Source organism: Dipodomys merriami, unplaced genomic scaffold (genome assembly GCF_024711535.1).
Source record: "Dipodomys merriami isolate MVZ:Mamm:240054 unplaced genomic scaffold, mDipMer1.0.p SCAF_679, whole genome shotgun sequence".
NCBI lineage: Eukaryota > Metazoa > Chordata > Mammalia > Rodentia > Heteromyidae > Dipodomys > Dipodomys merriami.
The window spans coordinates 356,832-379,757 of NW_027206267.1; the positions used below are offsets into that span (position 1 = coordinate 356,832).

Below are 22,926 nucleotides of genomic sequence, written 5' to 3' on the forward strand. Positions count from 1 at the left end.
TTCCCCCCCCTCAGAACTCTACAGGGCCCGAAAGACTTGATAACCCCCCACCAAAATTACGTTGGCATGACTACAGTGTTTTGATTACACAGAAAGCGTCCTGAGGTAACTATTTCTTTACCACGCACCGCAACGACTCTATTTGAGGAATCTGGCCAAGGTGGCATCCCCCGACGGCTGCCTCAGGGCTCGCTTGCCATCCACATCCCTCAGAAAAGACGCCGCCGCCGCCGCCGGCGAAGCCTGAAAGGCGCGGGAGCGGCGGGACTTCCTGTGTAACTCCGCCCCGCAGTCTTCCTCGCCAATCACCTTCGCCGCTGCGCCCGGCCCTTAGCAACAGCCCTAGCAACGATCTAGCCCCTCCCCCTGGTGTGTCCTGGGAAGCGCTTCCCTCCCGCCCCTACCTGGTCCGTGCAGGATATGGGACCGACGTGCGCTTTGGGGCTTGGACGGAGCGGAAGACGCGTGGAGCACTGCGTGGACTGTGGTGGGCTGTGCAGGTCTGAGTCCCACTTGAACCCCGCAAGCCGTTTGTGCCCCAAGTCTCTCGGGGGCGGGGGAGGGGAGCAGGGGCAGTGGAACTGCTCGTGCTGTGCGACTGGGGGTCACGACCCTAGCCGAGGTCATTCTGGGGGGTCACCTGTGAGGGAGACCCGGGTCTCTCGCGCGGGCTTTGTTTTTTGGCTTCTTGTAGGCCCTTGATAGCCCTATAGGAAAATTAAAAAAAAAATTCCCTCCCTTTCAATGATTTTCTACACCCTCAGGGTTATCTGCCCTGGCCAAGGCAGTTTTTATATAGCTTCATTCTTTCACTTTTAGCCTTTGGAGTTGTTTCTGTTTGGGGGGAGGAGGGGGAGTGGGGATGCGGTGGGAGTGGAGCAGAGATTGCTCATCACAGCAAAAAAACCCTAAAGTAGACACTGGAATATGTAGGCCGGGCTAGGGTATTTAAAATATTAAGAGTATGGTTACCTAATAAGCAGAGGAGTTTGTATCTGCTGTCTGAGTTATTTCTTGGGTGTGTAAGACAAAAATGAGGTATGCGTGAGGTGCTAGTTCCAAGGAGCTGGGTGAGAACGTTAATGCTTTAAGATTGCCACCTGTAAGGGCTATTTCTGACAACCCCACCCTACCAGGAAAAACTACTAGACAGTCTACATTACCATGTGTTAGGTGCTGTGGGAAAGGCCTTTAGTCACACACACACACACACATACATGTATATATATATATATATATATATATATATATATATATATATGTTGCATCTTAGGTTTAAAACAATGGATCTGTATATATTGCACAACCAGTTCTTAAAAATACTGCAGAAAGCCGGGTGCTGGTGGCTCACGCCTGTAATCCTAGCTACTCAGGAGGCTGAGATCTGAGGATCGCGGTTCAAAGCCAGCCCGGGCAGGAAAGACCGTGAGACTCCTATCTCCAATAAACCACCAGAAACCCGAAAGTGGCGCTGTAGCTCAAGTGGTAGAGCGCTCGCCTTGAGCTGAAGAGCTGAGGGACAGCGCCCAGGCCCAGAGTTCAAGCCCCACGACCGACAAAAAAAAAAAAAAAAAAAAAAAAAAAAATACTGCAGAAGCCTGGTGCTAGTGGGTCACACCTGTAATCCTTGTTACTCAACAGGCTAAGATCTGAGGATTGCAGTTCGAAGCTAGTTGGAGCCGGAAAATTTGTGAGTCTCTTATTTCCAGTTAACCAACAAAAAACCCACAAGTGGAGCTGTGGCTCAAGTGGTAGAGTGCTAGCCTTGCCCAGAAAAGCTCAGGGATAGTGCCTAGGCCCTGAGTTCAAGGCCCAGGACAGGTGCCCTGAAAAATTAAACAACTCTATAAAAAAGGAATCTGAAACAACTATATCTAGTATTGAGATGGTCCTCAATACACAATAGAGGAGTGTTGGATAATATTCTTTTGGGAAAAATTGCCAAGCTGCCCAAGTCTATAAAGATAGTTTATCGGGTACTTCTGTAGTGAGATGCATAAGAGGATTCCTTGCTCCCCACCCCCCGAATATTTTTGATTTTGTTAACAAGTGTTTATTGACTTCTGGTGCAAAAGAATCTGGTGCAGGTGATACCAGAAAAGAATTCTGGTTTTGCAGAATTGAAGGGCAAAGAGTATCTCCATGAAGTGTTTTTCCATGGCAAACATGTGGAACTAATAATAAGTACTTAAGAGAGTGAGGTGTAGTTTGTGAGGAAGTTGATAGGGAGCCTGAGTTGGAATCCTGATTGTGAATCTATAAACAAGGTTATGTGCAAGGTAAAAATGATACATTTGGTGTATATAATTAGTTTTTTTTAATTCAATAGAAAGAGTAAAATACTATTTGTTATTGTGTTAATCTGTCTTTTTAACCTCACAAATCCAGCTATATGTACACTCATATATTTGGTGTTAATAAACATGTTATGAAAGCCTTGAGTCAGGATACTTAAAATAATTTATACACTTTTTTTTTTTTTTGCCAGTCCTGGGGCTTGAACTCAGGGGGCTGGACACTGTTCCTGAGCTTCTTTTGCTAGCACTCTACCACTAAGCCACAGCACCACTTCCAACTGTTTATGTGGTTCTGAGGAAGAGAACTTAGGGCTTCATGCATGCTAGGCAAGCACACTACCACTAAGCCACATACCCAGCCCATAAATTGTTGATATTTCTGAGATATCTGAAGAGAATATACTTTGTGGGTTGTAGAATATCTCCAATATTTCCAGTAGTTTTCTTCAGAATACCAGACAACAACATTGTTTTCTCATGGAGTCATTTAGCCCCACTCAGTGTGGACCCTGTGTTGGCTTGTAATACTTGACAGTTAGCTAAAGAACTTCTCATTTCTGGGGACTAATAGGCTCTCTTCTCAGTTTTCTTCTTGGGACTGTAGATGGTCTCTGCAAAGCATTTGTGATTGTATGAAAAGTTTGGAGGTCTCTGTTTTTCTAGGGGTAAGAAACAAGATTTGCATGTGATTCTGAGACTCAAGGATGGCAGCTAAATATCCTGTACTCTTTGTCACAAAGGGCATCCTCACAAAGATGGAAGCCATTTTTAGGCAGGTGATTTGGAATGGCAATCACTGCATAATGTGTTTCATTTGTGAGTCTGGAAGAAGGGATTAGACTATTATTCTCAAATAGTACTTTCTTTGAGCACCTTTAGGATTTCATTTCTTTTTTCTTTGTGTTGGTACTTGACTTGAAGTCAGGGCCTGGGCAATGACAATCTGTCTTTGTCACTCAGGACTGGCACTCTACCACTTGAGCCGCAGCGCCACTTCCAACTGATCAACTTTATTCATGTAAATCTGTGCATAATTAATATGCAGCAAAAATATTTTCTGTATTTTTTTCTTTTTCTTCTGGGTGAATTTGTGAAGCACATTTTCCTTTTCCCTCAGGAAAAACATCCTTTTCTTTACATATCTTTGTGTCACAAGCTCATTGGGATTTATAATTTTGAAAAGGAAATGTTCATAAGTGATTATGTTCATAGTGTCACAAACATCTAGTTACCAAATTATGTTGCATTTGTTTTCCTGAATTTTTTGTTCACTTTTTATTTTGGTAACCACAGAAAGAAATTTTCCTGTTGGAGTCACAGCATTTCTCCTATGGGTGTTTGTCCTCAAAGTGCTTTTGGAGTATCATAGTTAAACACCCCATTACTGTAGGGTTTATAGTAAGAGAATCATTTTACTGCTATGGAATGCATGTAAATCAATAGAGCCTTGCTCATTTTTCTGCTTTGAAAGATATCTTGCGTTCAGGGTATGCATTAGCAGCCATCATCCTTCCTTGAAAATATTAAGTGGGAAAATTATTATTGTATTTTTAGAACTAAAAAACCTGAACACGTGTGTGTGTGTGTGTGTGTGTGTGTGTGATATACACACTTAGGAATCAATAGAAATTCTGAGACTGAGTGGAGATTAATGGTTTTACTATGTAAACTTTTGTATCTTCTAAACTCTTACAAACTACCATTGGTAGTAATTTTTTTTTTGGGGGGGTGCCAATCCTGGGCCTTGAACTCAGAACCTGGGAGCTGTCCCAGAGCTCTTTGCTCAAGGTTAGTGCTCTACCACTTTGAGCCCAGCTTTTTTGGTGGTTAATTGGAGATAGAGTCTGACAGACTTTCCTGCTTTGGTTGCCTTTGGACTGTGATCCTTAGATCTTAGCTTTCTGAATAGCTGGGATTACAGGATGAACCACTGATGTCTGGCAAGTGGGACGGTATGTTTTTATTTTATTTTATTTTTTGTCGGTCTTGGGGCTTGAACTCTGGGCTTGGGCGCTGTCCCTCAGCTCTTCAGCTCAAGACGAGCGCTCTACTACCTGAGCCACAGTGCCACTTCCAGTTTACTGGAGATAAGAGTTTCACGGACTTTCCTGCCTGGGCTGGCTTTCAACCGCGATCCTCAGATCTTAGCCTCCTGAGTAGCTAGGATTACAGGCGTGAGCCACCAGCACCCGGCTGGGACAGTATGTTTTAAGTTGGCGAGAATTTATCTTGGTAATAACTTACCGGTGTTAGGAAAGTGTCTTGTTTTTCTCTCACTTTCCCAGCACAATCACATGGAAAATTTCTGTGACCTTGGAAAGTGTCCCTATTAGCAAGCATGCAGTTCTGCAACCAGCATCAGCTGACTGTCTTCTGTTTTAACTCAATTCTAACTGGAGGTCACCCTCAGTCGAGGGTTTAGCCCCCAAGACTGCCTCAACTTTACACCCACTTGCAACCCAGCTTTAAGAATGTCTTACCAGCTACATATTGAAGTTCTCAAAAGCCCCTCCTCATTCATTTAATATACTAGAGTAGTTCACAGAAGTCAGGGAGACACTGTACCTATGCTTGCCTGTTTATTTATAAAGGTTATTTTAAAGGACACAAATATAGGAAATCTGGAAGTTTCTCTAGCTGGGAGCTTCATCCTTTTTGCAGTTGAAGAATGCCACCCTCCAGGCATGCAGATAAATGCCTTTCTGCAAACTTCTTGTTGTGCTGGGTGGAAGTCTTCAGGCCCTCATATGTTTTTGGTTTTTTAATGGCAACTGTTGCCTAGGGATGAGAGCTAATAGACTGGATGGAGAATCTCAGCACTCCCAGATTCCCTTCTGAAGAGTTTAAGATTAGAATTTAAGGTTGAGTTACAATGCAGGAAGTGTGTGTGTGTGTGAGTGAGAGTGAGTGTGTGAGTGTGAGTGCTGTAACTTCAAACTTCTATTTTCATTAGAGTTCAACATGAGATTTGATGTCACCCTCCTATAATGTCAATTCCATTTACAGAGTTCACTATATTTCTGATTGCTACAAACATAAAGCCATTGAATTCCTAATACTTATAAAGCAAAATTGTCATTTGTGGAACAAAAAGGGTACTAGAAAAATGGAGTTTTATTCCCTAAATTTTATATTTGATATAATTTGTCTAAGATAACACTTTTCTATGTTTGTAGAAGAAATGGCCCAAGTAGAGAACTGTGATTTCTTATCTTTATTGTTTATTTAAAGTACTATTAAAGTATACCATAAATACTAAAACCAGCGCACAGTTATGAATTAAATTGAGATTTTTGTTTGTTTTTGGTTTTGGAGGGAGAGTAAAACGTTTATTTGTAATTTTTCTTCCTCCCCTCTCTTTTAATGGTGCATCTGTGTTTTGTGTTGTAGGTGTTGCTGTTAAACTTTGGTTTGAAGGAAAAATGTCTCTCAATCAATCTGTATATCCTAAAGAAAGTGAAGAAAAGAATTCAACAGTTGTGGACCCAAAACAGTCAGAAGAGCCCTTTCAAAACTTGTGCTTAGCATCGCAAGAAGTTCTTCGGAAAGCTCAGCAAAGTGGGAGATCAAAGTGTCTCCAGTGTGGTGGTTCCCGGATGTTCTACTGCTACACGTGTTACGTCCCAGTAGAAAATGTACCTGTTGAACAGATTCCACTTGTGAAGGTGAGAAATTCATTGCTTGCAAGTCATATGCCTTACATATGCCTACTCTCATATAATTGATAAGGGTTTTTTTTGGTCATGAAGATGATTCATATTATTGAAAATGGTGTCCCATGAAACTACTTAGCCATTGAGTATCATTGTAATTTGCATTTTGTAGAATCATGTAAGTGGAACCATATACTTTGTACTCTTCATCATCTGTCTTCTCATAGCACTTATTTTTAAGATTCAGGCATACTGTTGTATATATCAGTTCCCAAGCTACTTTTTTCAGAGGAGCAGTTGCTATGACTCAGGAGTTCTTTTGTGTGGGACTGTAACTTGGCTTTCATTTCCATAATGATGACTGAATACAGGACTTATCCAGGCATTAATAAAGAGAGCTTAAAAAAATAAATCAAGCCAGGCACTGGTGGCTCATGCCTGTCATCCTAGCTACTCAAGAGGCTGAGATCTGAGGATTGTGGTTCAATGCCAGCCTGGGCAGAAAAGTCCCTCTGAGACACTTGTCTCCAATTAACCACTTGAAAACTGGCAGTGGAGTTGTGGCTCAGTATTCTGGCACACAATCCTGAGCAAAAGAACTCTGGGACAGTGCCTACACACTGAGTTCAAGTCCCACAATCCCATAATAATAAGAGAAAGAAAATTCAAGAGTAAAATAATAGAAAGTCCTAACTCAAGAAATCTGAGGGAGTATTATTTTTTATCAAAGGCAGTACATAATCCATAACAGACAGTGAACAAACAAATGACCATTAAGGAAAAAACGGGCCAGATAATTTTGAGAGTTACGTGTGGGATGAGGTTACACCTTGCCTTACTCTATTACTGTTTTTCCTGTTGGTAATCTAATTTGTACTGTTAAAATGTGGTGCTTCAAGCTACGCTGTGCATCATAAAAAATACCTTTGGTTTGAGAGGAGATAGAACAGAATTTCAGCTTAAATTTGAAATTTGAATTGGTCAATCTTGTGTTTCCCTTTAAAATAGCATAAAATAAGCAGACCTAGAGTTTATAGGAATTATAAAAAATGTTCTTGGCATGGACACTGTAATGTGAGGAGTTGGACTCAATACCCATATAAATAACTAAGATGAAAATAACATTAGAATCTTTGCTTTAAGAGCAGATTTTATACTCATTGAGTTTAGCATTGTTTTAGCATATGATTGACAACATGGAGGAAGTAATTTGAGTTGCTAAAGATTTGTATTACTAAAAATGAGAATTTTTTTATTCATGCCTCTTTTTGATGTTTTTGCTTTAGCTACCATTGAAGATTGACATTATTAAACATCCAAATGAAACAGATGGCAAAAGTACAGCTATACATGCAAAGCTCTTAGCACCTGAGTTTGTAAATATATACACTTACCCTTGCATTCCAGAATATGAAGACCATCAAGTGAGTAGCTTATTATAGTTCTTCACATTGAATATGAAAACTAACTTGAATGCATTTCTGAACTTACTTGAACATTATTAATTATTAATTTGAAAATCTAGTATTATTCCTATGTAACATTAAATATACTATTTTCTCTATTGGTTTCTTCACAGTTCAAATGATCCTAAGCTATTATGCCTTCTCCTCCCTCCAACATTTTCTGTTTATATACATATAGATGATCTAACTTGATGTATACTGGGAAACCAAATCACAAATGTTGGAGTGTGTCCAAAAGAAAAGAAAGGATTTTCAGGAATTCTTCCTGAATCAAGAGTTTTACTACACAGCCTTTCTAATATTGCTTTTGGCTGCTCAGATAATCTTTCTTGTTCATTTCTACCTTCTCAGTTGATTTTCACATAATGTGGAATTGTCACACTTGCAGAATGAATGATAGTAGTCAGCTTGCCGAAATAGTAAATTTGTAATAGATGTCAAACAATAAGGCCTTGGATACTTCAGAAAAAAGCTATAAATCTTTTAGGTTTCATGGAAGCTTTAGTAAATGAGAGCCACTTAGAAACAAAATTAAAAATTTGTATATTCATTTATTCTACAAACTGTTTTTGATTGAATTTATTTAGAAAATTGTGTAAGTAAGTGATAGCAGTTTTGATCCAGGAATATGTTTGTATTTACTTGTCTGATCAACTAGATATCACTTATATCAATTAAATGGAACACACTACAGTGTACACACTACTATTACTATTATTACTGTAGTCCAGGTTGGTTTTGACTTCAAGATCTCCTGCCAAGTGTTGTTGGGATTATAGGCATGTATCCCCATGACTGTATGACTCTGTTAATCCTGGCATTAATAGTATCTATAAAGGCCCTTTAGACCATTTTCTCATCAATCCACTATGTTCTTTGTTTAAGCAAAAATGACATTTAGGCCAGATGCCAATGGCTCACGCCTGTTATCCTAGCTACTCAAGAGACTGAGATCTGAGGATCATGGTTCAAAGCCAGCCCCAGCAGGAATGTCTGTAAGACTCATCTCCCATAAACCACTCAGAAAACTGGAAGTGGTGATGTGGCTCAAGTGGTAGAGTGCTAGCCTTGAGCTGAAGAGCTGAGGGACAGTGCCCAGGCCCAGGGTTCAAGCCCCATGACCAACAAAAAAAACCCCCAAAACCCACAAAAAACAACAACAACAAAAAACCAAACACATATAACAGGGCCAACCTACTGGCTTGTTCCTAAAAATTTTAAGTGAATCAGAATTGATGTTGCAGATTCCAGTAGCACATGGCTAATGTGAGTTTCTTCATTTTTAGGTGGCACTTGTTTTTCCTGGACCTGAGTCTGTATCAATACAAGATATTTCTTTCCATCTACAAAAACGGATTCAAAGTAAAGTTAGAGGCAAAAATGATGACCCTGACAAGCAGTCTTTTAAACGCAAGAAAACTGAAGAACAGGAGGGCTGTGATTTGAAGGAGAGTAGAGGCACTACATTGAAAAAAATTATCTTCATAGACAGCACCTGGAACCAGACAAACAAAATATTCACTGATGAGCGACTTCAAGGTAAGAAAAATGTTTTTTTGGATTATTTCTCTCCTGCCAACTTTTATTTGAAAAACCACAAGGATATCTATGCACTCGGCACATTTCCTTTCTTTTCTTTCTATGTCATATCTGTATGTATGTGTTTATATTACCTGTAATTTGGGTGCACTTGAAAGCAAATGATAGCCTTGTGACATTTTTGAATACTTAAGTATACATCTTCCAAGAATATACATATTTATAGGTGGTTGCCAAAGTCCCAGACCTGTCATCCTAGCTATTTAGGAGGATGAAATTAGGACCACAGTTTGCCACCAGCCCAGCAGAAAAGTGGCCACTTCTCATCCCTAAACTTGATGCAGTTGCACACACCTGTCATCCTAACTACAGTGGAAAGTTTCAAGTAAGTGGATTTAGATCCAGATACAAACCTGTACAGAGACTCTGTCTCAAAAAAGTAACACAAAGGACTGGAAGCATAGAGTACTTGCCTAGCAAATTTTAGGCCTTGAGTTCAAATCCCAGCACTACCAAAAAATTAAAAAAAGAATAAGTACAGTCTCATGCATAATAAAATATACCATTAGCACTTCTAAGAAAATCAACAAAAATTCCACAATATTATCTAATATGCAGTCTTTATTCAAATGCCCCTAATTGATGAAAAAAATGTCTTTTGTAGATTTTACCCCCTTGACAAAACAACATTTTAACTCCTCACATTTAAGATTGTTAAATGCTTTGTCTAGGATAATTATATATGAGGATAAATTCAGGGTTGTCTGTGACTATTGCAGTTTTTATCTATTGTTTTGCTGTAATTGCTAATAGTGTTCTATTCTGACACTGGTAAAACATCCAGAGCTACTGTTGGTGCAGTGTTGAACAAAACAGCAGTTTCACTATCAAGGGGATTTTAAACCTATTGGTATTTCACATGCATAAAGATAATATGTGCTAAGCTCGCTCCAGTTATTCCTTGTGGTACACTTAGGAACCAGAGAGGTTGGGATCAAATTAGAACATACAGGGAAATCTGCCTGTAAAAACTTATGGTATTGAAGGGATCAGAATTCCCTTTGAAAAGTTGTGATCTAGCACAGAATTGAATTAGGCTATGTGAAATGGGAAGAAATAATGGAAATCTTTCGGATAAGTCTGATTTTAGGCAAACCTAAAGTGCAAACAGACTTGAACACTACCAGTGTAATTCCACTTAGATTTTTTTTCCAAGGGTTTTCACTTAGGATCTTTCATTTGATTCTTGCAATTACCATATAAGGTAATACTAAGGAAAAATAGCTCAGAAAGAAAAAAAAAAGCTTCAAACTGAGGAGTAAACATGCTGCCATAAACATGTAAAGGAATGTGACTGGCAGTGCTTCCTTTCCCTTTTTCAAAGAATAGGGCATTAGGGGTTTGTTGCCCTGTAGACACAGGCAGCAAGATTCTTCAGGGTCTTGTGCTCTGTAGTATCCTCTACTTCCTCTCTCATATGTAGAAACAGACAGCACTCAGACTGTCAAAACAACCTCATTCCATGCATAGGCATCTCAAAGGTTCAAACTGTGTTAACCTAGTTAAATGTGCTGCTGTCATGCACTTCAGCTTGGAACTGATTTAGCACAGAATCAGACTCTAGTGAAGTATCTCAAACTTTCTTTTCTAGCTGACTCATATTTCTAACAATAGCCTGGGAGAAGCTCTCCCAGGTTGAACCTTTTAGCAACTACTGCCTCATACCAACTCGGTGGTTCTTTGCCTTCTAAGCATGAACAAAGCCACCAAATAACTCGCAAAGCACCATAACACCACCAGCCCCCCCGCCCCCAACTTTTACAGGAACTACTGAGAAAACCTCAAGAACTGTAAAAGGTATAAAGAAATAAGAGAGATAGTATTATCTTCTGTGCTTTGAATTTCTGGTTGTGTTACCTGGGCAAGTAAAGTAACTTAAAATTATTGTTATTGGGAACTAAGAATTTTAGGAGGAAAAAGTGACTCATGAAATAAAAGAAACAAAATTCCTATAATATTAAAATGTAAAATGAGACTATCTACATGAATAAAACACTAGAAAGTGGAATGCCTAACTTAATTGTGGAAGGTCAGGTTAAAACTACAAGTGTAGAATGACTTAACATTCCTCAAGATTCACCAAAAGAAGCTTTGAGAAAATATAGAGGAAAGATGATCTTCTTTTGTGGGAGATAACCTAAATTATTAATAATGGTATTGTAGCCACGCACTATTTTGACTCAAGCCTACAATCCTAACTTTTCAGGAAGCTGAGATCTAAGGATTGAGATTTGAACCCAGCTTGGATAGGAAAGTCCATGAAACTTTTATCTTCAATTAGCAAAAAGCCAGAAATGGAGCTGTGGGCTCAAGGGACAGAGCACCATGAGTGGAAAAGTTAAGGGACAGAGTCTAGTTACTGAGTTCAAACCCTAGTACCATTGTACACACACACAAACACACACACACAGAGTTGTTCATATGATCTAAATTATGTACATGAGAATGATAGAAATTAGAGAAATTCCTTTAAATATCAACCCCTAGAAATTGAATTTTTTATCCACAGAGACTGTGGCATGATTAAGGAATAAGCCTTTCATTGACATGATTAGATTGTTTTAATCTAAACTAGTCTGGGATCTGACTTTCAGCTCTAGTTCTGTCACCAACAAAGATCTTTTTTAAAGTGAGGTTATTATGTTTTGAAATAAATTACTGTATATCTAGAAGAGTATCTACAGTTACAGAGCATAATGATAAAAGGAATAAATGAAAACCCATGCACCAGAATAGGTTCAGTTAATTTCTATGCCATCCTTCATGGCTTTCCTCCTATTTCCTTTCCCACTGACAATGCTCTTGAATTATGTCTGTCTGTCTTCGATTTCTAGATTCTAGTGTTATTATGTACATCTGTATTCATAAGCTACATATTAACCTATTTTTGCTTTGTTTTGAACTTGTACATTGTTTTCTCTGTACTTGCTTTCAAAAGTCATCAGTTTGTTTCTGAATTTTACCCGTGTTGTCCTGATGGTAATTCATTCATTTTCACTGCTATATAGTATCTGGTTATATGAATAGACTATAGTTTATTCTATTGAAATACTTGTTTCTGATATTATAAGTAGTGCTATTGCAAACATTTTTGCACACATACAAGCTGCTTCAGAAATTGATCTCTGGACTGTTGAATATAAATATTTTTAGCTTTATATATAATTCCAAATTGCTTCTAAAATGAGTAGATGTGTGCTACCATCATTAACATATGAAAGATCCTATTGATTCATAATTCTTCTTATCTTGGTATTGTTATATAATTGATTTTGCCAATCTAGTCTGTGTTAAGTGGTATATTATTGTGTTAATATGTATTTCTCTGGTGACTAGATGAAGTATTTTCTTTCTTTACTTGGCTATGTGGATATATTGCCAAATAATACCTGCCAAATGCTCATATCTCACTTTTCTATTTTAATTGTCCATTCTTACTGATATATAAGAATTCTTTATATATTCTAGAATGTTTGAAGTACCTTGAAGTTTGTCTCATCTTTTAAATTAAGGTAACTTTTGAGAAAAAAAGTCTTAGAATTAATGGATATTAGGTTTAGTACCTTTTGTGTCTTAAATCTTCCTCCACCTAAAGATACTATATTTCTAATAATTTGTAGATTTTTTTTTGTATTTTCTCTACGAAAAAGCCAATTTGATTACTTTCCAGTTCTTAAACATTTATTTTATTTTTTGTCATTTGTGGGGCTTGAACCTGATCAGGGCCTGGGTACTGTCTCTGAGCTTCTTTTTCCTCAAGGCTAGCATTCTACCACGTGAGCTATAGCAACTTCTGACTTTCTGAGAAGTTTATTGGAGATAAGTATCTTATGGACATTCCCGCCTGGGTTGTGAATCTCCGATTTCAGCTTCCTGAGTAGCTGGGATCACAGGTGTGAGCCACTGGTTCCCAGGGCATCTAATTAATTTTATTTTTCTTTCTTACTATGTTAACTAAACCCTCCAATGTAATATCGAATTGAAACATTGTCAAGGTCATCCTAGATAGTGTTATTAACTGGCAAGTTTATTTATATTTGTTGTATCTATATATTGGATCTCTTACCATCTTGATTTTTTTTAATCCTCCTTGTCCCATTTCTTTACTATTTTCTCCTTTCCTGGCTTTTCTTGGAGTGAAAATTTTTTTCTTAATTCTATTTTTAAATATGCCTATCTGGATTCATTTAAAGAATTGTGTGTGGGTCACTTTAAAAAGTTCAAAGCTAAACAATAACTCATCCTTTTGAACAATATGAGGACACAGTACATGGAAGTGTCATTCAGTCTCATTCACAATGTTATTGTTCTGTTCATTATTTTTGTTGTTTGTTTTATTGTCTGCCCACAAATTAGATATTTTTATTATTTTTTGTTTTATAAGACAACATTTATTTGGACTTGAGTAAATGTTTACTACTGTTCTCTTTGCTCAGCATTCTTTTATTTTATATTGTCTTTTGCTCTTACATCCTGTAAGAATTCCTTTCATTTGGTTTCTTCTTGGCACAGGTTTAATTTTCGTTTTGTCTATTAATGTTTTCTCTCTTTTCTTTGATGTATTATTCTGCTGGGTACATGATTTTTAGGCCAGTTATTTTCTTTTGACACTTTGAAGAAATGATCACAGTGCCCTTAGTGTTCTTTTGTTGCTAATGAAAAATTTCCTCATTTTATTGATCATTGCTCTGTGCATGATCTGTCCCTTTTTAGCGGCTAGTTTTAAAATCTTGTTTGCATTGTTGGGGTTTTGCACAGTACCCTAGATAGCTCTAAGTGGTGATTTTTCTGGATCTGTGGCTTTGCACTGTCTCTTTAAATGCTCTCTCTACTTCATTGTCTTTGTTCTTTACTCCTCAGACTATTAAATACTAGTTTCTTCATGTCTCAATAACATGCAATTTCTTATTTCTTGTCCCTTTCTGCTACATTTGTGGTGTAGCATTTAAGTAAAAGTGATATGTGACAGTAGGAAATCATTCCTTATTGGCCAGTGAGCAATTAAAAAAAAAAAAAAAGTCTCACTTTAAAATAAGCTGCTGAGAATGGCAGATAAACACAGTGTGAATCTGAGCACTAGTCTAAGGTGCTATGAAAGCATTGTGGGTTTGTTTGCTGACACCGGGCTTGCAGAAGATGACTACTGCTTCATGTATCATTTCCTCTTTCATCATGTCAGAGCACAGTGACAATATTCTGCTTCTGAAGATAGAACTAAAGGGATAGCTTAGAAGTAAATGTTTACCAGTGTTAAGGACCATTAGGCTGCCCCACCTTCTCTCTCTCTGTTTCACATGATACTTTGAGTTTATTAAAGCCTTTTGAAATTTGGTGAATTTAGTCCTGTCACAGGTTAAAAATCACTGGAAGGTCTTAATGTTGATTACTTTTTTGCTGCAAGGTCTAAGAGTGGGAGGTGACTATCTTAAGATTTTATTCTGCATCTGATGTTGTTTCTATGTGTTTTTTGAAGCGTTTAAAGTAATATTCTGGCTGGGGGCTCGTGGCTCATGCCTGTATTCCTAGCTGCTCAGGAGGCTGAGATATGAGGATCACAGTTCAAAGCCAGCCAGGGCAGGAAAGTCCACGAGACTCTTATCTCTTTAATTAACCACCAGAAAACTGGAGTGAAGCTGTGATTCAAAGTGGTAGTATGCTAGCCTTGAGCAAAAAGCTCAGGGACAGCAACCCACATCTCGAATTCAAGACCACACCTGACCAAAGATTAAAGAAAAAAAAATTACCCTGTTTGGAATTACTATTAACAGTTCATATCAGTGTTTCTTTTAAACACTTCTTGAACTAATTAAAAGGAATCATTATTGTATCAGTGCTGTAGTTAGTAAGTAGTTATATTTTTTTTCTTTTTCTTTTTGGCAGGGTTGTTACAAGTTGAATTGAAAACGAGAAAAACTTGCTTTTGGCGCCATCAAAAAGGGAAGCCCGACACTTTCCTCTCCACAATTGAAGCCATTTATTACTTTCTAGTGGGCTACCACACTGATGTATTAAAAGAGAAATACGAAGGACAATATGACAATCTGTTATTTTTCTATTCTTTTATGTACCAGTTGATAAAGAATGCCAAATGCTCTGGAGGTAAGGAAGCAACAAAACTTATCCATTAGTTAACAAGTCATCTGGCATTTTCTTTTCCTCACATTAATAAACTTACAGTTGTGCTTTGTTTATTCTTGGGAGATAATCATATTAGATTTAGAAAATGTCTCTGTGTGTGTGTGTGTGTGTGTGTGTGTGTGTGCGCGCGCGCGCGCGTGCGTGTGTGCGTGCGTGTGCGTGTGTGTGCGTGTGTGTGTTCTGGGGTTGAGCCCAAGGCTTTGCACCTGCCTAGCACTCTATTCCTTGTGCCATACATAACCCTAGGCCTTTTGACTTAAGTAGTTTTCCAGTAGTGTCTCCTGTGTATGGCTGGGCCGATGTGAACCATAATCCAGTCACCTGTTTACACTGCTAAGGCAACAGGCATGGAATTACTATGTCCGGTTGAGTGAGGATCTAGCATTCATTCCATATTTGGCCTTCCTGATCTCATCCTCTAATGTAGCTGAAATGACAGGCACATGTCACTGTATGCCACCTATTGATTGAGATGATCCTCCTGATTCCTACCTCCCAAATAGCTAGGGTAAGAGGTATGAGCCACTGGTACCCTGCTTGAATCTCTTTGCTTAACAGAAAAAGAAGTAAAGCATGATTTGTTTGAGGTTAGTCACAAAAACAGGCAGAATGAGTTTTTGGAAAATAACATACTGCATTTGCTGGATACTTCCTGCCTTTTGTATCTGCCTAACTTTTTTTTTTTTTTAGGATAAAATTGCTAGTAGCCAGGCACCAGTGGCTCACGCCTATAATCCTAGCTACTCAGGAGACTGGAACCTAAGGATTGTGATTCAAAGCAAGATTAGGCAGGAGAATCCGTGAGACTTTCATCTCCAATAAACTACTCAGAAAAGGCTGGAAGTGATGCTGTGGCTCAACCTTGAGTACCAAGAGGCTCAGGGACAGTGCTCAGGCCCTGAATTTAAGTCCCAGGACTGAAAGGAAAAAGAATTGCTAATAATCACGTGGTCCTGCCACAAAGATGGACATAAGCCCTACTTTGGTAGACCAAGAACACCCAAGTCCATTCTGATAAGCATTAGGGATGGCATTCAAGATGTTTAATTGGTAAAAGGCAATGGGATACCATGGTTAAATGCACAGACTCCAAAGCTAGACAGCCCAATCTCAGCTATGCCACACCTCTGTCATGTCAGGTTTCTCATCCACAAAGAGTGAGGGATAGAGTGGCTTACTTTAGATAGAATCACTGTGAGAAGTAACTGAACGTGTATCTAATAGGGTCTTTTAGTAGCACCTACAATGTAAGTGCTATGGTTTTTGTTTTAATTTGGAATTGTGAATTAAGAATAAGCCTAGAACTGATGGTGGCCACCTATGCTACCAGGTGAAAAGAGCCAGTCTTAGAGTGAATCTGGGAAAGGACTGCAGAGTGTCCAGATAGAGGGACTGAATCCTGAGGACGTCACTTAATCTCGTGGAAGTAGCTGCTGGTGAACAAAGCCCAGTCATCCTGGATGCCTTTTGTTGGGCCCGCTGGATGTACCCTCTTCTCTTTTATGTTCTGCTCTCTGCTGTGTGAGGTAGGTTCCCTTACCCTCTGGCCTTGGGTTTGATTCAACAAATAGGAAGTTGAGAGGGAAATGAAAACCATTTATTTACCCGGCTCCTTTCTTGCAAGGTAGGCATGCTTTGACTATGTCCTTGTAACAGAATGCTACCTATCACATGTCCTTCCCTTCCTGAACACTCATCTCAGTTATATTTCTTGGTTCACATCCCTGCTTGTTTTCACTTATGGGCAATAACCGATTTCATTTGTTACTAAGGCCCAAGGTACAGCCTTCGCCCTAATTACTTTTCCTAACCCTTTCTCATCCCATCCATTTGATGAATGTTTCTCAATGTTTCATCCATTTGAAGAACATTTCTTATTTGAAGTTGCCTACTGTTTTTTTTTTTGTTTCTTTTTTGTTTTTGGTATCTGACTATCTAAAAATAGCAGTACACATTTCTCTTTTTGTATATAAGTAAATACACACTGTTGGGATACATATCATGTTTATGGAAGAAAAAATAAAGCCCAAGTCTTGCTTGGCACTGGTTGCTTATGCCTGTTTTCCTAGCTATTCAGGAGGCTGAGATCTGAGGATTGTGGTTCAAAGACAGCCTAGGCAGGAAAGGCCATGAGACTCTTACTCCAGTTGATCACCAGAAAACCAAAAGTGGAGCTGTGGCTCAAAGCAATAGAGTACTAGCCTTGAGTAAAAAAGAGCCCACAGACAGTGCCTAAGCCCTGACTTTAAGCCCTACCCCCCCAAAAAATCCCAAACAAACAAAAACAGGTTTTTGATGAAAGATGTATTTACTTCTTGTAGATTCATAAGTCAAAGCAGGTGAGTTCCAGTGGCTCATGCCTGTAATCCTAACTACTAATCAGGCTCAGACTTGGAGCATCACAGTTTGAAGTTAGCATGGGCAGAAAAGTCCATGAGTCTCCCATCTCCAATTAACTAAGAAGAAAACCGCTTTCAAAACTGATTGGAGTCATGGCTCAAATGGTAGAGCACCAGTCATGAGCAAACAAGCCAAGCCAGTGTGAGGCCCTGAGTTGAAGCACTGGAACTGGTAAATAAATAAATAAATAAAATCACAACCAATTAATTGACAGCTGTTAGAAGCTCTGAAATAAGGTTATTAAATCATTTAAGTTAGCATGCTCTAAACTTACTTGAACATGCAATGCCTATTAGTACCCAGAAATAGGACATTTGGGATATTATAGTTTTAGAGCAGTATAAACACATATGCACATGGCAGCTGAGGATTAAAGAAGTTAAATAATTCCTGATAAACCACACAACTATTTAACTAATTTCTGATAAGTCACACAACTGGTCTACAGTCTGAGATTTCTGACTTGGTTTGGTTTAGTGAGATTGCCATTTGTATTATGCTATTCATAAACAGGAATGTGGATTATATAAGGTTTGAACATTATTAGCACCACAGTCTTAGCCAAATAGACTCAGTGGCTTACTAATTTAACAGTTATATTACAAGAATGGAATTAAAATAGATTTCTTCATGTTTCAACCTTGGCTCTAGAAATAAGAGGATAGCTTGAATTGATTTAAGCAGGGCCAGAGTTGGATTTCTTTGGGCTAAATTTAGACTTCCCTGCGCCAAAAATCTATTGCCATTTAACTGGCTCTACAAATCAACTAAGCATAGCAATTAAAAGGGACAAGGAAAAGAAGAGAGAATAATCTTATCATTCATTTGCTCTTCCCCCCTCCCATCTCAGAGCTTACATACAAAAGATGACCCACATACTTCAGAAGGAGCCAGTGTCACAAAGCCAGATAAAAATCTCAAGTTCTATCCAAAGGAAGGTATACCTGTTAGAACAACATGAATTGGCTGCACTTGTCTTGTTTCTTTTTGGTATGCCAGGCTACAAAAATGGCCTTCTTCTCCCTGTATTGTTGATGGTATTTTTTTTCAAGTTCCTTTGAAGTACACTCTCATTCTGAATCAGCCATATACATGCCTAAAAAAAATGTATTGTCTTTCTATTCACTCTAGTGTTTTGACTGTTGATATATAAACCTGAAAGGCTAAGTTAACCTGTTGGAGAACTGAGGCAGGCCTAGAATAGAGCCAGGTTGCCCTTATTACCCTGGCTGACTCCTATCTAGACTGGCTGATAACCAACCCTCAGATAAGTGATCTCCAGCCAACATCAGGAGAGCCACTCAACTGTGAACAAAGAACATCTATTGTTATACCATTAATACTTAGCTATTTATTTTACAGCATTATTGTGGCAGTAGATATTCAGTATTTGGATACTGTATCAGATATTACATATCTCAAAAACCTGAGAAGCTTCTTGGCCTCATTGTTCCTCAGCCCTTGACCAATCACTTTACCTTAGCTATAACACTTTTTGTAGTGACAGATACCCAGTAGGTCTGCGTGATTCCTCTGCTTGGGGTCAAAGTAACCATATGTTCAAAATCCCTGGCTGGGGGCTGGGAAGGTGCCTCAGTGGCAGAGTGCTTGCCTTGAACACATGAGGCCCTGGGTTCAATTCATCAGCACCACATAAGCAGAAAAAGCCGGAAGTAGCGCGGTGTCTCAAGTGGTAGAGCACTTGCCTTGAGCTGAAGATCAGAGGGACACCACCCAGGCCCAGAGTTCAGGCCCTGTGACTGACAAAAAAAAAAAAAAAAATCTCTGGCCCATCCAGTACTTATGTATACTAGGAATACCATGTCAGAAGGCTTCTGTTAAAAGAGATTCAGTCTAGAAGTTGCAAAGTTAATGGATCAATGGACCTTAAGGAGTGTTGTAATTTCCTCTTTTTTTTTTTCCTGAAACTATAAGAGCTATAGGAGCACTGTCTTATCCTGCTGGTGCAGAGATGTACCATTTGGCTATGCAAGACCGACAGTGTCGTGTACAGCTTTTCATGTCACAGCAGTCATGCTGCACAGTCACTCACCAGTTTGCCTTTGCTTCTCTTTCTTGCTGGTTTCTCTGCCTTTCTTCCTCACTTTCCCAGCCTGGGTTATATCTTCTAATAAAGCCAGACATGCTAAATTGAATTTAGTCAGGACATCAGGTTCATTACAAGTATGTCATAATTTTTGAAGAATTTGCATAAAAGAATAAGGATTCATCTAAAGGTTGAGCTACTGGGCAAGTACAGTGTGGGAGGCTGCAAGAGGGAAAGATGAGAGTAGACATTCACCGGTACTCAGAGTCACTATGACTCGCTTTGTAGAAACGTGTAAGTCTCAAGCGTAACAAACTTCTCATCTTTCTAGGCACCCTTTAGAAGTATATGGATATAGTCTTTATTTGGTCTTTTCTTTGAGGCCTTTTGATTTGGTCTTTTCCCAAGACTCTTCTCCAACCATCACATTTCATTTGTATACCCACTTCCTGATTTTTGAGCTTTTTTGTTATTGTTGAAGTTGTAGGTTGTGGGGCTTGAACTCAGGGCATGGCCACTGTCCCTGAGCCTCTTTGCTCTCAAGGCTAGTGCTGTACCACTTTGAAACATAGTTCCACTTCTAGTTTTCAGGTAGTTGGTTGAAGATAAGAGTCTCTTGGCCTTTCCTGCCTGGGCTGGCTTGAATTGCGATCCTCAGATCTCAGCCTCCTGAATAGGATTATAGACATGAGCCACCAACAGTAGGCCTTGAGCATTAAAAAAAAAAAAAAAAAAAAAAATATATATATATATATATATATATATATATATTTTGTAGTAACTACCAACTACCAGTCAGCTTATTCTTTTAAATTACTTCTCCAAAATTTCACCAAATGTTTTGAATTCACTAGGTACATTTTCTATCTTCTGTAATTACTAGATTATTAAAATTTGTTTTTGATTCCATATGCTGAAAGTTAAAAGACCCTAATGGAAAGTTAAGCTGCATATATACTGAGACTACATTGAAGACCACCAGCAAATACTCCCATATATAATGGCCAATTACCAGTAGAAATTTGATAAAAATCCTCCACATGAAAAATGGAGGAATATAGTGGTATGTGTGTATGTGGGAGCGGGGGGTAGGTGGGAAAAATTCCAATGAACAGAGAGAAACAACAAAAACCCATTAAATAGCTTCAGAAAAAGAGCATGTATAAAACAGTGATAGAGTATGAAAAAAAGACATAAATAAGAAAGATCCTGGAAATTAAAAAGTAATTGCCGAAACAAAAACCAATATAGTAATTAGAAGATAAAATGTAGAATAAAAGTAAGAAAGTTCCAACTTCCAAGAACTTAAGTTCAAGCCTCAGTTTTATATATATATATATATGTATATATGTATATATGCATATATAAAAATGTATATCATTGAAATACTGAGTATCTTGTGGGATTCTCCCCTCTCCAATTTTTTTAAATCTTGCTTTACTGGGGTTTGAACTCAGGGCCTTACTAGTAAGGTGTGTTACCACTTGAGCCTCATCTTTAATACAAATTACTTTTGGGGGGGCGGGGTTGGAACTGTTCTTTAGCTCAAGGCTAGCACTCTACTACTTGAGCTACAGTGCCATTTCCAGCTTTTTATGCTTATGTGGTCCTGAAGAATTGAACCCAGGGCTTCATGCATGCAAGGCAAGCACTCTACCACTGAGCCACCTTCCAGCCCTACAGATTAATTTTAACCATCAGGTTTTCCTGTTATACTCTTGAGGTTCTGACAGTCTGCAATCTTATTTTACATCTTGGCTCTAGCAAATAATACGTATCTCATTGCATATTTAGAGTAGAGTATTATGTTTCATGGAGAAAGTCAACTTATTGATGCTATAATGTTCATATCAGCACTTGACTGATTTCATTTATTAACTGTGACTTTAGTATCTTTGTTCAGTAACTCTGCCATTGTTAGTAAAGTGAGTTAACTAGTCAAACAAGACGTTTTGGCTTTCTAAAGATCATTTTTAACTCCCATGTGGAGTTTTGTTCTTTTTTTTTTCCACTTAAGATCTTCAGAAAGTGGGGGAAAAACTAAGATCAAGGATCAATCTAGGAGCTTCTTTTGTTGTTGTTGTTGTTGTTGTTGTTTTTTTGAGCTTCTTCATTTGTGTAATGGGAATTCCAGAGAGTGGCAACTGTAGAGGGCAGTTTTTTAATTCCTAAAACTTGAGTACATAAGTTTTTGTTACTTATGATACTGGGGCTTGAATTCTGGGCCTCATGAACAAGAATCATGTCAGAGGTCTTCTCTGGAAACTAGAACACATGGGGTGATGAACTCTTGAGCGAGAACAATTTTCAAATTGGGTTCTATTCCTCATAATATTGTTAATCTAGCCAGGTGCCAGTGGCTCACACCTGCAATCCTAGCTACTTAGGAAGTTGAGATCTGAGAATCACAGTTCAAAGCCAGCCCAGGCAGGAAAAGTCAGTGAGACTCTTATCTCTCCACCAGAAAACCAGAAGTGACACTGGTTCAAGTAGTAGAGCTCTGGCCTTGAGCTGAAGAGCTGAGGGACAGCGCCCAAACCCAGTGTTCAAGACCCTAACTGACAAAAAAATAAAAAAAATGTTAATCACGTGACATGCAAGTTCTCAAAAATTTTCCCATATATCCTTATGTTAAAGATTATTAGGAAGAACTGAAGACTGATTTCTAGCAAAATGGAAGAGAAAACCAAACAGGATGGACGAGGGCATCAAGCAGGCAGCAAAGAGAAGTCTTAGGATTTGCTCATTCAGTATGTGTTTGTTTATTCCATGAAAAGTTCTGGGTTCCTGCTAGGGGCCAGATTCTCTTCTAATTCATGAGTAAAAGATACTAAGTAAGATATCCAAAAGTGAAACGAGACAGTGACGTAACTAAAATAGACCAGTGCAAGCAAGGGGCACTAGTGTAAAATAAGGTGGTCAGGGAAAAACCTCTGTGATAAGGTGAAACTCAGAGGAATCTAAATGAATGGGAGAGAGTTAGCCATTTGAATAAAGAAGAGAGCAGTATTTTAGGTAGGGAAACCCAATATGAGCAAAACTCTTGAGGTAGCCAAATATTCGACATAGTAGAGAAACACGAAAGAGATTAGTTTGAATAGTGAGTGAGATGGGAACATTATCTGGGATAACGTAGGTAGGCCCCATATAAGCACAAGCATCCTGAAAAAAAAGTTCAAAGAAGGATAATGCAAAAGGATATCAGAGTGATGAAAAATGAGAATGTTTCATTCCACCATTTTTAGCTTTGCAAAATGGACAATGGGAACCATAAATTAAGAAATGTGGGTAGAGCCGGGCGCTGGTGGCTCACTCCTGTAATCGTA

General features: G+C 38.6%; 2 protein-coding genes across 3 annotated transcripts in view; one reads left to right on the forward strand and one right to left on the reverse strand.

Moving 5' to 3' along the window:
• Positions 1–212, reverse strand: part of LOC138815873 (protein FAM227B-like) — a 119,683-nt gene extending 119,471 nt beyond the window's left edge. The window contains exon 1 of the mRNA XM_070005253.1: positions 129–212. The gene's annotated coding sequence lies outside the window, so the exon portion shown is untranslated. The remainder of the gene's footprint in view (positions 1–128) is intronic.
• Positions 213–402: 190 nt separating this feature from the next.
• The window catches only part of LOC138815882 (tRNA-uridine aminocarboxypropyltransferase 1-like), a 134,855-nt gene continuing 112,331 nt past the window's right edge, over positions 403–22,926 (forward strand). Inside the window, exons 1-5 of one of the 2 annotated variants that reach the window (XM_070005266.1) lie at positions 403–500; positions 5,688–5,962; positions 7,237–7,374; positions 8,703–8,955; positions 14,896–15,114. In XM_070005266.1, coding sequence (XP_069861367.1) covers positions 5,720–5,962; positions 7,237–7,374; positions 8,703–8,955; positions 14,896–15,114 — 853 coding nt within the window. In that variant the 5' untranslated portion in view covers positions 403–500; positions 5,688–5,719. The remainder of the gene's footprint in view (positions 501–5,687; positions 5,963–7,236; positions 7,375–8,702; positions 8,956–14,895; positions 15,115–22,926) is intronic. The other variant, XM_070005265.1, reaches the window with a different exon arrangement.